At 41.1% G+C, this 18,201-nt stretch overlaps 1 protein-coding gene across 2 annotated transcripts in view; it reads right to left on the bottom strand.

The window, feature by feature from the left end:
- Positions 1-18,201, bottom strand: part of COL24A1 (collagen type XXIV alpha 1 chain) — a 400,055-nt gene that overhangs the window by 290,597 nt on the left and 91,257 nt on the right. For both annotated transcript variants that reach the window (XM_075557916.1, XM_075557926.1), the window contains exons 9-10: positions 15,330-15,383; positions 14,073-14,117 (exon numbers count right to left, since the gene is read on the bottom strand). In XM_075557916.1, coding sequence (XP_075414031.1) covers positions 14,073-14,117; positions 15,330-15,383 — 99 coding nt within the window. The remainder of the gene's footprint in view (positions 1-14,072; positions 14,118-15,329; positions 15,384-18,201) is intronic.

The raw sequence follows: 18,201 nt of genomic DNA on the forward strand, positions 1-18,201 counted from the left end.
GGTGAAGAGGAGGCATTTAAGTGCATTCCTCTTGGCAAGAGTTAGGGCAAAGGGACACAGAGCAGAGTGAGATTTGATGATGCAATTAGTCTGAGGCCTCCACCTTTAACACAAACAACACAGTTATCAAATAATGATCGGGAACAGGAAAAAAGTGTCATAGTGCAGAGAAAAGCTAAGGTATGAAAGAATTTGAAGGAGAGATATAGAGAGGATATTCTGATTAATTTCTAAATAAAGACTGCCTGCTTTGTATCAAAAATGGGTATATTTGATAGTAAATGGTTCTATAGTAATAAATATTAAGAGGTAATTCAGGTGATAAAATATAAATGTTTCAGGAGTCATTTCTAGATTGTCTAGAATGACAACTTGGGAAGGGATTAATTTCCTGAAAACAAAGCTAATTCCGTTTTGCCACAGCATAAAAATCATACTTTTTAGCAAAGAAAGACATCTTTTAAGTTCCCTTAAATTCTATCGATGGTATGAATAAACAAACAAACTCAAAACCTCATTCCCTTCTACTCAACTTTAAGGAATTACCCTGTAGGTTTCTGAGACTGTACAGTGTCATGGGACTGACAGTCTCATCTTTCTCTCACTAGGTGAATGGTGGCATTGAACCTCAGATTCAATGAGTAACCCACTGTACCACCAGAGCTCCTTTAATAAAGTGCAACATCTGTGTTAGTCTGGGTACACAAGAGAAACAAATCCATGGACACACATATGTCTATAAGAAAGAAATTTATATACAAGAGCAATTGAACTTTGAGAAAACATCCCAGCCCAGTCCAGATCAAGTCCATAAGTCCGATATTAGCCCATATGTCTGATACCAATCTATAAAGTCCTCTTCAGAATCCCGAAATACATGCAATGACACCGAATGTAGAAGATCAAAGGTCAGGGGATAGAAATTCCTTGGGTCCAGTAGCATTGGAAACACCTCAGAGTTGGCAGGGGTCTCTGCATGGCTTCTCATGGCTGCCTCAGGGTGGGTCCATGTGTCTTGTGAGCTGCTCTGTCTCCCAGGGAGTGGCAGAGAGAGAATTGTCTCCCACCTCTAAGAAGGAAGTACCGGATTTCCCAGAATTCTCAGGGGAAGGCCATGCCCACACAGAGGCCTCATTGGCTATGATCTGATTGACAAGCTAGACTCCACCCCTTCACACTTAATCTTCAAATTGACAAATGTAGTTGTTTCTACTACAACATCGTAGAAAAAAATATTTTGAAAAGGATGATAGCAACATATGAACAAATGTGCTTGGCACAAGGATGTCTGGGTTATTATAAGAGCTGTAAGAATTCTCAAAAAATGATTAAAAATAATAAAATGAAGATAAACTACAAAAAAAGTGAAACATTTATCATTTGCTTCTTTGAAATCTTAGCTGCTGGAAGTTGTTTTGCTTGTTTGTTTTTAAAATAAGTATGCAAAATTCCTTGATGCCAAAATATTTAGGGTTATTAGAAAAAGCTGTGTCATTTTCAGAATCATCAACATTAATGAATCATGTTTTAAACCAGATTTTAATAAATAATACTGGAGTTCTGTTTAAAAAAAAATAGACACTCGAAGTGCTTTACATTTATCCATGAACTAAATAGCAAACTGAGAACTGAAAGAAGTATATAGTGAGGTCATTATTCATCATACATAGCTTCAAAGATGAAAAAATCAACCTTCTATGATCAAAGATTTTAAAGGGAACATTGAGTATTTCCTCAGATGTTTCATAAAGGGTTTGATAATTGTAATTGATCATTGTCAACAGCACCCATTAAAGAATTCAAAAAGTTTGCAATCATTCTCGAAGCATCGCCATTAAACTAGAGCCGAGAGCACAATGAAACCACGAGCATCCAAACGAGAGACTCTCCGGGGTGGCTTTGCTTCCGGACTACAGCTCACAGACGCAGGGAGAGGAAGGGATGTGCGGCTTGCCGGGCCCCTAAGAGCACAGGGGAGCCCAGCGTGCTTCTACTTCCAGAGGAACTCAGCATTCCAGCACACTGTATTTATACAAAGTAAGTTACAAATTCAATGTTTTCTGTATTTGGGGGGTTTGTTTATATTGGGGTTTATCTCAGATGTGCTGTGTCATTGGGGTTCATCCTCTTGAATTTTTGTTATATGATTTTCTGGGTTTTTTTTTTTTTTTCAGAATAAGAAACCCAGGATTCATGAGCTTATAAGGACAGCAAGCAGAACAGGACTTCTTGCGGGGGTGGGGGCGGGGGCGGGGGGGAGCAGTGGGGGATGGTAAGAGGGAGCAGATGTCAAGGAGTCGCGGGGGTGGGGCGGGGGGAGAGCAGTGGGGGATGGTAAGAGGGAGCAGATGTCAAGGAGTCGCGGGGGCGAGGCGGGGTGAGAGCAGTGGGGGATGGTAAGAGGGAGCAGATGTCAAGGAGTCGCGGGGGTGGGGGTGGGGGGAGAGCAGTGGGGGATGGTAAGAGGGCGCAGATGTCAAGGAGTCGCGGGGGTGGGGGTGGGGGGAGAGCAGTGGGGGATGGTAAGAGGGCGCAGATGTCAAGGAGTCGCGGGGGTGGGGCGGGGGGGAGAGCAGTGGGGGATGGTAAGAGGGAGCAGATGTCAAGGAGTCGCGGGGGCGGGGCGGGGGAGAGCAGTGGGGGATGGTAAGAGGGAGCAGATGTCAAGGAGTCGCGGGGGCGGGGGCGGGGGCGGGGGGGAGCAGTGGGGGATGGTAAGAGGGAGCAGATGTCAAGGAGTCGCGGGGGCGGGGGCGGGGGGGAGAGCAGTGGGGGATGGTAAGAGGGAGCAGATGTCAAGGAGTCGCGGGGGCGGGGCCGGGGGGAGAGCAGTGGGGGATGGTAAGAGGGAGCAGATGTCAAGGAGTCGCGGGGGCGGGGCGGGGGAGAGCAGTGGGGGATGGTAAGAGGGAGCAGATGTCAAGGAGTCGCGGGGGTGGGGGTGGGGGGAGAGCAGTGGGGGATGGTAAGAGGGAGCAGATGTCAAGGAGTCGCGGGGGCAGGGGCGGGGGGAGAGCAGTGGGGGATGGTAAGAGGGCGCAGATGTCAAGGAGTCGCGGGGGTGGGGCGGGGGGAGAGCAGTGGGGGATGGTAAGAGGGAGCAGATGTCAAGGGAGTCGCGGGGGTGGGGGTGGGGGGAGAGCAGTGGGGGATGGTAAGAGGGCGCAGATGTCAAGGAGTCGCGGGGGTGGGGGTGGGGGGAGAGCAGTGGGGGATGGTAAGAGGGCGCAGATGTCAAGGAGTCGCGGGGGCAGGGGCGGGGGGGAGAGCAGTGGGGGATGGTAAGAGGGAGCAGATGTCAAGGAGTCGCGGGGGCGGGGCGGGGGAGAGCAGTGGGGGATGGTAAGAGGGAGCAGATGTCAAGGAGTCGCGGGGGCGGGGGCGGGGGGGAGCAGTGGGGGATGGTAAGAGGGAGCAGATGTCAAGGAGTCGCGGGGGCGGGGGCGGGGGGAGAGCAGTGGGGGATGGTAAGAGGGAGCAGATGTCAAGGAGTCGCGGGGGCAGGGGCGGGGGGAGAGCAGTGGGGGATGGTAAGAGGGCGCAGATGTCAAGGAGTCGCGGGGGTGGGGCGGGGGGAGAGCAGTGGGGGATGGTAAGAGGGAGCAGATGTCAAGGAGTCGCGGGGGCGAGGCGGGGTGAGAGCAGTGGGGGATGGTAAGAGGGAGCAGATGTCAAGGAGTCGCGGGGGTGGGGGTGGGGGGAGAGCAGTGGGGGATGGTAAGAGGGCGCAGATGTCAAGGAGTCGCGGGGGTGGGGCGGGGGGGAGAGCAGTGGGGGATGGTAAGAGGGAGCAGATGTCAAGAAGTCCAGGAAGGAAAAGAATGTGTTGCAAACTGATGCAGCGATTTCACTGCTTGATGTGATGAAATTGGGATGCTGTGAGATATGTACTAACTTCCGATTAAAAATTAAAATAAATAAAAATAATTATGCTTTCCTTTAACTGCTTAAACTTAACAAAGTGCATCTCTTAATACCAAAAATACAGTAAAGTAGCTACCAGTGAAGATATAATTTATCACAGGATTCATAAGAATAGTAACGCATGGTGAATAACTTGAGGCATAGTGCAGTAAGTGGAAACATTAAAAGCACATTATAATATTGACACTTTGATTCTCTCACTTTGTCTTTTCACCCATATTTGAGATTAGTGTAAGATGTCTCAGTGAGGATAGGACCTGGGAAAAAGGTCTTCTGGATTTTTTCTCCCTTTCAAAGAAAGATCTTTAAGTAAAATTAAATATAACAATGATAAGTTTCTATAGAAATTATAACTATAGTTGATTTTAATCTCTTAATATTTTTAACTCCTTAAATTACTACTTATATACTTAAAACAATCAGAAATAGTATTTGGTTTATTTTTTTAAAGAAATAAAGTTGTAGCAAGTTGGTCATCAGAACCTAGCTGTATCATTTAAAAGGGTTACCACCCGGAAAATAAGGATCAATTCACCTTGTGCAAACAGCAACATATGAAAGGAATATAACAGTATACAGAAATGACAGGAAAAAGGAATTTAGAAGCATTATAGGGATCATTGAAGCAAGAACAGAAAATATGATGAGGTGTAAGCTGTCCAGTGCCAGATATATGGTGCACATACATTCTGGGACTTATGAACAAGTTCAGAGAAGTGTCTCCCAAATTATATCAGTGGCAGTATTCATAAGTTGCTGTTGGTAGAAGCCATCAAGCTGGTTCCTGCTCACAGTGATCCCCTGAAGAAATGAATGAAACCCTGTCCTGTCCTGTCCTGCACGATCCCCACAACCAGTGAGTCGAAGCCATTGCTGTGGCCACCTGTTCAATTCATCTCACTGAAGAGCTTTCACCTTTTCACTGACCCTCTACCACGCATTGCATGGACTGTCCATCCTAATCGCCTATGAGAAGTACACACGATGAAACGTTGCCATCTTTCCTTCTGGTTGTGCTGCTCCCAAGACAAACTTATCTGCTCATCTGGCAGTCTGTTCAATATTTTAGTTTAATTCAAAAGCTTCAACTCTTCTTCAATCTTCCTTATTCATTGTCCAGTTAGATCATGTATATTGAGCAATTGGAAATACTGTGGCTTAGTCCTTATGGTCACAGGGGCACCAGAGTCCTTACGGTCACATGTCTTACCTTTTAACACTTTAAAGAGATATTTAAAACAGATTTGCCCATTGTAATACTTCATTTGATTTCTTGGCTGCTGCTTCTAGAGGCATTGTTTGTGGATCCAAGTAAAGGGAAATCCTTGACAACTTCAAGGTTTGCCCCATAGATCACGGCGCTGCTTACTGCCGAGTTATGAGGATTGTTGTTTTCTTCGCTTTGAGGTATAATCCATACTAGAGCCCGTGTCGTCCTTGGCCAACATCAGCCAGCCCCGTTGTGTTACTGCATTGTCAAGGGCTCTTCCTCCAGTCTAGATTCTGTGTTCTTCCTCACACAGTCCGACTTCACGGATTATTTGCTCAGCACACATGTTGAGTACATGTGGTAGAAGGAAACAAGCTTGAGGTACACATTTCCTGATTTTAACCACAAAGTATCCCCTGTTCTAACAACTGCCGTTTGGTCTATGCATAGATTCCCCAGAAACAAAATGAAGTGTTCTGGATTCCTATTCTTTGCAGTGTTATCCCCAAATTAATTAGGTGCCAGACAGTCATATATCTTAGCATAATCAATAAGACAAAAGCAAACATCTTTCTGGTATTCTCTGCTATTAGTGAAGAATTGTTTGACATTAGCAGTGATGTACTTCATTCTACATCTTATGAACATGGCATGAATGTAGGGCAGTTGCATGCCAGTGTACTGCTGTAATCATTTAAAAATTATCTTTAGCAAAATTTACTTTGTGTGATATTAGTTATATTGTTAATTCATTTCCACATACTTTGGATCACCTTAGTTCGGAACACGGGGGATATAAATCCACTCATGCCAGCTGGACAGAAAGCTAGCTTCCAATGTGTTGGCAGAGGCAAGTGAGATCTTCCATCATTGCAGCTGTGTGTTGAAACATCCCCGTTGGTGTTCCATCACTTCTTGAAGCCTTACTTTTTGCCACAAGGTCTTCGTGCAGCTTGGACTTCTTCCTTTGATATGGTTAATTCTAGATCAAATGCTACCTACTGTAGTCTTTGAATACCAAACAATCATCGGACATCAGCAATGTCCTCTTCTAAATCCAGTCTGAACTTCTGGCAGTTCCCTGTCACTGTGAGCAGCACCAATGATACAGTCCTACAGTTTGAGCATCCTGTTAAGTCACCTTTCTTTGGGAGGGGCACAATATGGATCCTCTCCAGTCAGCTGGTCAAGTAGCTATCTTCCAAATTAACTGGTATAGACAATAAGTGTTTCCAGTGCTGCTTGTGTTTTCTGAAATATTTCAATGGGTATTTTGTACATTTCTGGAGCCTTGTTTTGGCTAATGCACTCAGTTCTTCCTTATATGATATCTCCTGAAATGGCAGCCTGTTGACTACTGTATATACTCATGTATAAGCCAAGTTTTTCAGCACATTTTTTCCCTATGACGTGGACGGCTCCAATTGACAGAAACACCCGTAGTGATTCACTTACACTTGCAGTTGAACTGGTAAGGATGTGTCTGTGGCTGCGCTCTGTCTCTCCCCTCTGGTCTCTGTGTTAATTCACATCCTGAATTTCCCACCCTATGCTTTTACTCGAGTCAATCAGCTTTTCTGGTTTCCCAGGTAAGAATTAGGTACCTCGGCTTATACTCGGGTCGGCTTATATTTGAGTACATACGGTAGTTCTTTTTTATGAAACTCTATGTATTCTTTGAATCTTCTCTTCATGCTTTCTGCATCATTTAAGTATTGGGCGTTGGAATGTGCAAAGTATAAATTTAGGAAAATTGGAAGTGGTTAAAAATAAAATGGAATGCATCTCATAGTCATTGGTGAGGTGAACTTGACTAGTCCTGGCCATTTTGAATCAGAAAATCACACGATTTACTCTGCTGAGGAGAATGCGATCAAAAGAATGGCCTGGCATTCACTGTCAGTAAAGATCTTGCTAACTCCATCGTAAAGTACAAGCCCACCTGTGATCAGATTATATCTATTCACCTTCAAGGAAATCCAAGCAATACAACTGTTCTTCAAACTTATGCACTAACTTTGAAAACTAGAAATGAATAAATTGAAGAATCTACCACTGACTTCAGTTGGAAATTGATCAACTGTGCAATTAAGATGCATTGATAGTTATCGATGATTATAATACAAAGATAGGACACAGAGAGGAAGGAACATAGTTGGAAAATATGGACTTGGTGATAGAAATGAAGCTGTACATGGCATGACGAAATTTTGAAAAACAAATGACTTTTTCATAACAAATGCCTGTTTTCAACAACATGAAAGGCAACTATACACATAGATTTCCTTAGATGGAATACACAGACATCAGATTGACTTTGTCTCTAGGAAGACTTAATGGGGAAGCTCAATATCAGCAGCTAAAATCAGACCATCAATCGTTCATATGTAAGTTCAGGATAAAGCCGAAGCGAATTAGAACAAGTCCACAGGAACTAAAATATGACCTTGAGTGTAACCCAGCTGAATGTGGAGAACATCTCAAGAAAAGAGTTGACACTGGAATGATAGAAGACCCAATTGAGCTGAGAATACACCAAGGACATCATTCTTGAAGAAAGCCAAAGGTCATTAGAAAGAAAAGAAAGAAAACATGAAAGTGCATGTCAGAAGAGACTCTGAACCTTGTCCTTAATCATAAAGTAACAAACTAGTGGGGAGAAGTATGAAGTCAGGAGCTAAATAAAATTTCAAAGGGCAGCTTCTCAGGAAGGAGCCAAACGTATTAACAAAATGAACTAGGACCTAGATTTAGACAGCACAACGGAAGCACACGCTCAGTGTATCTGAACTTGAAAGAACTCGAGAAAAAAATTCAAGGCTCGAATTGCAATTCTGGAAGATTCTATAGACAAAATATTGATGCAGGAAGCATCAAGAGAAGATGGAATGAATACACAGTCCCTGATGTTCATTATCTTGGCCATCTAATCTTTCAGTATTACCACTCAGACCTGAAAATTCTCTTTAACAATTTCATCTTGAGAAATACTGAGAATGCTCTTCCCTTCAGGTTTTCTAATATCAGATCTTTGCACATTTCATTACAATACTTTACTTTGTCTTGTAAGGCTGCCTTTGAAATTTTCTATTCAACCCTTTCACTGCCTTATTTTTCCTTTTACTTTAACTTCTCTATGATCAAGAACAAGTTTCTGAGTCCCTTCTGGTATTTATGTAGGTCTTTTATTCTTTTCTTTTTAATAACTATTTGGCTCTCTTTTACCCTTGACGTCACCCCATAACTGGTCTGACCCTAGGCCACTAGCATCCAATGTAACACGTCTTTTCTTGAGATGGTCTCAAAATTAAGATAGGCTATAATGAAGGCTGTAATTTGATTTCTGTATACTTGTTTCAATTTTCTTCACCTTCAACTGAAACCTGCATATGAGCAATTTTTGGTTCGTCGGGTTCTTGTACTGTTGTGGTTGGTGTGCTGCTGTGCTGTTGGAGCTGTGCCACCAGTACCTCACATGTTAGTGATGTCAGCCATGTGGACACATTGAAGTGAAGCTTTCAGCCGAAGAGAGACTAGGAAGAAGGACCTGCCCATCTATTTCCCCCCAAAAAAAATTGGACATAGAAAACATTATAGATAGCATCCTGGCAATAAATAGATACCATAAGCCAGACACCAGGCTTTAAGAGTTGTGCTGATAAGTGCTGTCGAGTCAGTTCTGACTCACAAGGACAATACACTGAGAGGCCCTGTGCCATCCTCGCAAGAGTTGTGAGGTTTGAACTCCTAGTTGCAGCCACTGGGTCATTCCATCTCACCAAGGGCCTTCTTTTTCACTGTCCTTTTACTTTGCACACATGATGCCTTTTTCTAGGACTGGCTGCTCAGCAGCTGAGACGAAATCTTGCAATCCTTGCTTTAAGGAACATTGTGGTTATACTACTTGCAAGACGAAATTGTGTGTTCTTTTGACAGTTCATGGTAGTTTGAATATTCTTCACCAGTATCATAAGAATGTTAATCTCATTTAATAACCACACAGTGTTATTCTCGGTAGACTACAGAAACAAATTCACAGACACTCATATGTGTAATAGAAAAGATAGTGATATAAAGAATAGTTGCACATTAAGAAAACATTTCAGCACTGCCCAGATCAAGTCCTTAATTCCAATATTAGCCCATAAGTCTGATACCAATCCATAAATTCCTCTTCAGACTTATGCAACACATGCATTGATGCCAAATGCAGGAAGATCATGGGCCAGTGGGTGGAATATCTGGTGGATACAGTGGCAGTGGAAGCATCTCAGTGCTGGCAGGGGTCTCCACATGGCTCCTTCAGCTCCAGGGTTCCAGGGTAGCTCATGTGTCTTGTCAATGGGAATGTGTAGCAGGGAGTGAGCATGTGTCCCATCTCCAGCAAGCTATTTATTTCCTTAGCGACTCCAAATGGGGTCATCAAGCTGTAACCAGACTGATGGGCTAAACTCCACTCCTCCATTCTTAATACTCTTAAATAGACAACAGATTATGTAACTACCACAGATCACCCCTTGTAATTTTGACACTTTGACACAAATCTTTAGCCATATATATTTTTCAAACAAACAATAATAAAATCATATCTGTACCTAACAGGATTAAACTAAAATGCATATAATTCAATATGTGCCACCCTCATTGAAACATGACATTCTATAAGTGAACAAAACAAAAGTATCCTATACTTATGTGAACACCTACACTATAATCCTATGGATATATTCCTACACCTATGAAAGTTTGTAAGCCAACTACTTCATGCCTTTATCCCCCCAATTTTGGGTATCTAATTTCTATTCTGCCCACGTACATCAAGCCAGTGCCCTGAGGAGACTATCAGATTCTTTGATGTGAAGAATCTTCTTCCCAGTTGGAACCTTGTGAATCCACATCCAGAAGCAAAGGAAAATCAGGGAAGGCCTTGCATAAAATCTGTAGCAGTATGCACCAGTTCACAGGCTCAAATGACTTCTCTTCATCAGGTTGGGTTCTGGTCAGCTCAGTGTGGGCTGCCTCACTTAAACTCACCAGGTGCCTATTGGCTGCCTTGCTGTTAGACCATAGGCCCCATCACAAATTCTCAATAAACTAGCCCTCTTGTGCTAGGTCATGAACTTCAGACCAATCAACCCGCTCTCATCTTCTTCTCTAGTCCCTGTGAACCAGGTCCATGGGTGTCAGAGGCCAGACTCAACCCATCTCTTTATTGCTGCATTTCTCTCACTTCCACTCAACAAGTAAATCCAGGTGATCACTTAGGAAGCATTTCAGCCCGCCCACAGGCTCCCTTTAACAGTTCAGTCCTAGAGTGGAGAGTTTCTTCAGGGCTCCAGATTTTTTCCTGCTTCTGACAAACACCACTAGTTCAAGATTCAAAAAAACAGAGTTCCTTTTTTGCAATCTGTCAAATCAGTAAACTACATGGATATGGCTGACCACTGGCTAGCCAAACAAGAAAAACTACCGTGAGGCAGAGGTCAAACAAACATCCACTGTCCAGCTTTATTATTTGTTTCTCTAGTGCCCCACTCCCAAGGTACCACAATGTGTTAATACGGGTAGACTACAGAAACAAATTCATAGACACTCATATGTGTTCAGAAAGGAGTTTTAAATAAAGAGTAATTCTACATTAAGAAAACATCCCCGTCTAGTCCAGATTAAGTCTGATATTAGCCTTTATGTTCGATACCCATCTATAAAGGCCTCTTCAGACTCATGCAACACATGCAATGACACCAAATGCAGGAAGATCACAGGCCAGTGGGTGGAAAATCTTGTGGATCCAGTGGCAGTGGAAGCATCTCAGCACTAGCAGGGGTCTCCACATGGCTCCTTCAGCTCCAGGGTTTTAGTGTAGTTCTAAGTGTCTTGTCAACAGGAATGTCTCACAGGGAGTGAATGTGTGTCCCACCTCCAGCGAGCAATTTATCTCCTTAGCACTCCAAAGGAGATCATCAAGCTGCGATCTGATTGACAGGCCAAACCCCACCCATTCACTCTTAATACTCTCAAGTTGACAACAGATTATATAACGACCACAACAACCTACTGAGAAAGCGAGCTTTATTATAGTTATTTGAGGAAAATGAACTAATTACAAAATTGGTAAAAGATGGGTTAATAAAAAAGAAACCCATGCTCTTGATTACAAATTTCTTTTGCTTCCTGAGTGTAATAATTTTACTCACTGAGAAAGTACAGACAGCATGGGATTGTGGAAAGAGCCAAAGTGAGAAGACCATGGCTCTAGTTCAAGCTATCTTTTACTTGACACATCACTTAAATTCCTCAGTTTACTATTTTCTTATTTGTAAAACAGAGACGATTTACCTGTTCTACCTTATAAAATTAATACAGAAGAAAAGAAGAAAACATTTAAGAATGTTTTAAAATATAAGGAATCAATATAGTGCATATTTTAAAAATCTTTTATATAAAAATAGTTTTATTGGGGACTCTTACAGCTCTTATAACAATCCACAGCAATTGTATCAAGCACATTTGTACATATCATTTTCAAAACATTTTCTTGCTAATTGAGCCCTTGGTATCAGATCCTCTTTTTACCCCTCTCTCCAGTACCCTCCTACCCTGGTGACCCCTTGCTGTTATAAATTATTATTATTTTCATATCGTACACCATCTGCTCTCTCCCTTCACCCATGCTGCTATTCCATATCCAGGGTGTTATACCACGATCATTGTGGTCAGTTTCCCCTTTTACCTCCTTACCCCCACCTTCTCTCTACCATTATTGTTGACAAGGGAGCTCTTTGTCCTGGACTCCATGTGCCCAGAGCTCTTATCTGTACCAGTGTGCATGCTCCAGTCCAGCTGGATTTGTAAGGTAGAACTGGGGTCATGATAAAAGGGAGGGTGAGCATTAATTCCTTGCCTGTTTTTAAAGAGCATTTTAGATAAGAGATATACTTGGCTGCTAATTGCAAGGTGGGAAAGTTGGAGTCCACCCATAGATGCCTCAGCAGAAAGTCCTGATGCTGAAAGTCTAAATTTGAGCCATTTAAAACCTTATGGAGATGGTTCTACTCCAAACACACAGGATCATCAGGATTTGGAATCAACTCAATTGCAAGTGATGGTGGTTTTGCATTTGATGTGAATTAAGGCACAGATATAGGCTCTAGAAAAATTTAGTTCACTTTTCCTAATTTTTCCTGGACCCAACTTTAATTTTAACGTGGAATACACTACACATCATAAACATCATAGCAATTTTACTTAATCCCTTAATGAGGAAAAGTGGCTAACTTCCTTTGCTGATTTTGAAGTTCACCGGCAGGTTCTTGATATGATACACTTATTTCCTTCTTTGGAGGGATTTCTTTCCTCCTGGTAGTTTACATAGCAGAAAATTATCTCCATAAATTTCATCTTAATGTAAATGTATTCATAGTTTTCATCGCAACCATTTAGGTCTTTACATATTCATATTTAAATGATACTATATATGCTTATTTTCTGACCTACCAGACATTATTCCAGGACTAAAAATTGAGTGTTATAGACTATATACTATAAGAATTATTTTTGCAGATGTGGTAAAGTGAAACTACTTGGTATGGCTCTCCTATCTACAGGTGGAGTATAGTCTGCATAACTCCAACCAAATGCCAGGGTGGGATCATGCAATTAAGTGCGTAAGTCCAATTCCGGGATTGGCCAGTTTTGCCATTCTGCTGGGTGTAAGAGTGAGCCATTTCACAAGCAGGAATCACGGGATCAAGAATCACAGGATCATCAAGAAAGAAGAGCCACTCGCAGAACACCTCCAAGATCCTTGCCTGAAGCAGTGTAGACAACAGAAATGAAAGCACTGGGGCCGTGAGACAAGAGCAGAGGAGCTGAGCCTAGACCAGTGGGCTTCCTAGCCTTGGGAACAAGTAACTGAATGCCCTCAGTCTGGCTTACAAAGCCAAGGTCATCTTTGCACATTTACCACTCTCAATGCAGCTCTAGAAGCACTAGTGGGCAGTTCGAAACAGCAGCCATTCTGCTGGACAAAGATGGGACTTACTGGTCCCATAAACAGTTATTTCTAGTCTCAGAAACACAGGGCAGGTCTATCCCACCATTCAGGGTCACTATGGGTCAGCATGTTCTTGATGGCAGTGAGTTCAAACCAGCGTGGCCTTCTTTCAGGACCGGAGAAGAGCCAAGTAAATGGAGTGACTGACAGACCCGCCACAGAGCCACGGCCGTGAGTGAGGTGGAGAAGAGGCGCTGTAGCGAGAGGGCTGTAGCCTTATGGTTTTCTAGTCCTGGCTGATTGTAACCCGCCAACTTCCCTAAGAGCCCCCATAGTCATGAGCATTGTCTGTGCGTCCAATGCAAGGGGTGACTGAACCCACAAAGAAGCAGTGTGCCGCGGGAGAGAGGGCGGATGTCAGAACAAGGTAAAGAAAGTTTGAGGGGCGAGGCATGTCTGACGCCTCATAGGAATGATGATTGAACAGACGTGAAATCGGTTTCTCCTCCCTGTGTGGCTACGGAAGGTCAGATTCGGCCCTTTTTCCAGTAGGCATGAAATTGAAAACCCAAACTAATCCCAGGACCATTGAGTAGATGCTAACTCATGGTGACTCTCTATATGGATGTAAATCTCTAGAGGATGTAAATCTCTAGAGGAGCGGACAGTCTTATCTCTGTCCCATGGAGTCACTGGTGGTTTAGAATTGCCATCCTTTCAGTTAGCAGCCAGAGAACTAATCCGCAGCATCAGCAGGGACCCTTTCAGAAGTGATTATAAGTACTAAACAAAATAAATATTTGTATCTTTTCAAGAAAAACTTTTAATTAAATCAGAAGTTCCTTAAAAAGCATAATTTCTAAGAAAATGATATAAACATTTTGCATATTTCATTCTACTTTACACAAGTATGCTTAACAAAGTGATAAAATGATTACTTACTCTTCCACCTTTAGGACCTGGATTGCCTTCTGGTCCAGCTATACCCTAGTGCGAACAACGGATACATGCATTACGTAACAGAACTTTTTAAAGGGCTGCTAATAACTAGATTAACAGGGTATCTCCAGAGATGTTATTTTCACAACTATAAAAATCAGAACGCCACAGACCTAATGATGATTATGAATATTCAGGGTGCTCTAGAATTTCAGCACAGAAAGAGTCATAGAATCTATATGCAAATATGTTTTAGAGGTCTAAAATAAGTTTCTCAACACAGTTTTATAAGAGACAAACTTTTTTTCTCATTGATGAACTATCTATGTTCTTTAAAAACTCTTCTAGTTATTCTAAAAGTTATTTTGTTGATGTCCTACAATTTTATAAATGAATACATTTTAAATTTCAGATCAATGCCTGCAGATTTATGTATTTATATTTTGTACTCTGAGGGAACATATAAGAGAGAGCACTTTATGTTAATACTATATCAAGGTATCGTTTATGGCTTAAAATATGCATAAATATGTTAATGATAGATTATTTTTTTCATAATGATTTGGCCATGGGTTATTTATTTTCTTCATTCTTGAGAAGAAAAAATGATATGAATACAGTTTTCTAGTATACTAATGAATAATTTCAGGGAATGAAATCAACTAAAAAATCTATCAAAGCCAATTGTGTTTTATTTTTGATTTATATGAATAGAGAAAATAGAAATTATAAGTAAATAAAGTATAATACGCATAAAATGAACTTTCAAAACAGTATAATAAAGCCTGAATTCAATTCAGATAAAAGTATTTGGTAGTGGTATATGTAGCATTTCCAACTGTTTCACATGTTGTTCTGTGTTATTTAAAAATAATGCTAAAAAAGTAAAAATGAAAAATAATGCTCAAGAAGGAGAGTTTCCACTCTTACTATTATTTTATCTTCATCAGTGCAGTGTAGTAAAATGAGTAGTAGGAATATTTTAAAATTTTTTTAGGTCCCAGAGCCTTTCAACTCTGAAGACACAATTGAATATTGTATATTGCACCCTGCTCTCATTTGCAGTACAACTCCTTGGTGTGAAATTGCCGAAAGGGTTTCCATATTATGCATAATAGTTATTTCTATATTATTTAGCTATGCTAATTCATTATTTTTGAAAACCAAATTTTTCATTTGAACATTAGCTCTCATTTTCGAAACATGCAATATTTTATGAAGAGGGACATAAAAGGAAAAGTACAAAGTCAGTTACTGCACCTGCCTGCCAGGGTAACCAGGTGAACCAACATTACCAACGAATCCTGGGATCCCCTGAAAGGAATGAGAAAATAAATAAAGGAAGGCAACAAAGTCAAAAGAAATCTAACAAAGCACATTTGGTGCAATATAATACTCAAGCTTGGGAAATAATCTTCTCCTCTGTACACACTAGGAGTATTCTACATTCCTCTTATGACTAAAACCATGTGTCTGAATTGTAAACAGGAAAATATCACTAAATAAAAACACAAATGAAATGATTAGATCTTTCTGCTCCCATAAAGATTTACAGCCTTGAGACCCTCTAAGAGGATTGCTACGAGTCAGAATTGACTTGATGTCAATGGATTAAATTAATCCTAGATATGATAGGCACCATAAATATGGATAAATGTAGGATGAGAGAGTCCAGTACTATGCAATTAAACACATTTTTGTAGAGGAAGACTAAGTATATTTCTTAACAATCAGTGTCTTTTTGGATTGAATCACTTCTTGTTTTACTTGTCCTGAAATAATCCTTAACAATCTGAGTATAAGCCTCAGGAAACTGGGAGACCAGTGAGTCTCAAAACAACTTCATGCTCCTTTCAAGATAAACATTCCTACAGAATATCTGATTAAATAAATAGCTATTAAGTAGTAAATGCTTTTATAATGACACATCATCTATCTGATAAATACATTTTTGGGTAGTTATCTCATTTGGAATGGGAAATCCTACATTCTTGATTTTAAACAAGGCATCTCACAAAAGGTAAATAGATGCATGTGCAAAGACATAATAAAGGAAACTTGCTACAGAATTAGGAGCCAAAATCAGAATGAATCCGCCTTCATGGTTTGATTTTCTTTTTTTCCTTCCTTCATGACTCATCAGTTTGCTCTTGAACAAAAAGAATGCTAGAAAAATGCGCATGGAACTGAAAATTTAACCTCAAATGATAAAGGAACATTTTATAGATTTCTTATTTCTGTTAAATCATTTTCCTATGTATTATTTATACTGTTGATAATAGAGTCCTTGGGGAGTTCAAGTGGCTGTGCTCAGCTTCTAACCAGAAAATGGAAGGTTCAAGTCCACTTACCCCAGAATGAAGATCTGATGAGAAACCTCCAAAATTTCTTCTATAAAAAAAGTCTATCGGGCACAGTTTTATGTGACAGACATGGGACTGATATAAATCAGAGTAGACCAAAGCTTAGCGAGTCTTTGTAGAGAAAGAACAGATGAAAGAAACGCCAAACAGGATTCTATTCTCATTTCTCTCACTCCTCCCATACTCAACTCCTTGTCCCCACATTAAGATGCACTGAACACTTTCAATGCTCCACAAACATTATAGCACATATATCAGAAAGATATATATATATATATCATATTCTGTTAAATGCCATACTTATATAATATATAACAATTTTTATTGTTATATATTTATAGAAATATACCATTTAACAGAATGTGAATAAAACGTGACTTTCTGAGAATTACTAGATAAAGAAATTCTGTTTTTACTTGTGGAGGATTTTAGCACATGAAGATATGAAGTCTTACTTATGTACTAAACATTACCTTAGTAATGCCACATATGTCATTTATTATTCCCATCATAACATTAACGAACACTTTACTGTGTGCCGGGCACTGCTTCATATACTTGATATGTCTTATTTCACCTGCAATCCCTTAATTATTTAACAATCCTACAGGTAGGTTTGATTATCTTTATCAGATGAGAAAACCTAGAGGCATGAAATGTTTCAGGGTGTATTTAAGGAGCCTAGTAAGCAGGAGGCAGAATTCAGAGCAACAAGTTTGACTCCAGAGACCATTATCCAGGGCTGAAGCCTCCTAAGAGGGTGAAGTATAAATAGCTCTCACTAGCACTCTAGTGAAAGCCATTCACTATGAAATTAATTCCAGTCTATTTATAGCTGCTTTCCTCTGTGCCCCATCCTATCCCCTAATGCATAGGTCTCTCGCCAGACGTGCCAAACCTTTATATTTGTATATGTCAGAGGGCAGCCAATATAAAGCCTGTCTTCACACTCTAAAGTCACCGAGCTAGCTGTGAGCCAATGCCAACCACTACTCCTGCCCAAACCAATTAACTCAACCTTAATAGAAAACAGATCTATTGACAGGTCACAGTATAATCTGATATGGAATGGGCTCTCATAGAGAGTGATAAGGCAACATGTACAAATCTAACCCATTCCAGCAGCACAGAGGAAGGGGCAGAGAACATGAGAGAGAGAGAGAGATAGAGACAGACTGTATTTGATGACTGGGTGCAACAATGCAGGAGAGCACAGCGCACAAATCAGCCTTCAGCACAGTCTTTATAAGGCATAAACATTCTGAGGTCATTACATCCTAAAGACACTTGGCAAAAGAAACTTAACTACACGAAGGTACAATTCACTCTCCACTGAAGCATGGAATAAAAGAAAGAAAGAAGGAAAGAAGTAGCCCATTCAAAGTTATATCCTCAAAGTTGTATCACAAATCCCTTGAGAAATTAGGACTGGGAAGCCAGGCCCAATTATCCCACTTCTCTGCACATTCCAGAACATGCTCCAAGTGAGTCAGTCAGACCTCATCTGGAATCCCAGCATTGCTACTGATGCGGTTTGATACTTGACACCTCTTTAGTAAGCCACTGCCACCAGGTTGATTCTGATTCACGGCAATCCTATAGGACAGAGCAGAGCTATCGCTCCAAGACGTCAAATCTTTCCAAGAGCACACAGTCCCATGTTTCTCATGGGGGTGCTGGTGGAGTCTAACTGTTGACCTGGCAGTTAGCAGCTCAATGTGTAATCTTTCACAACACCAGGTATTTTGTAATTATTAAAAGAAGATTAA

The sequence above is a fragment of the Tenrec ecaudatus genome, chromosome 1 (assembly GCF_050624435.1).
Source record: "Tenrec ecaudatus isolate mTenEca1 chromosome 1, mTenEca1.hap1, whole genome shotgun sequence".
In the NCBI taxonomy this organism is placed as follows: Eukaryota; Metazoa; Chordata; class Mammalia; order Afrosoricida; family Tenrecidae; genus Tenrec; species Tenrec ecaudatus.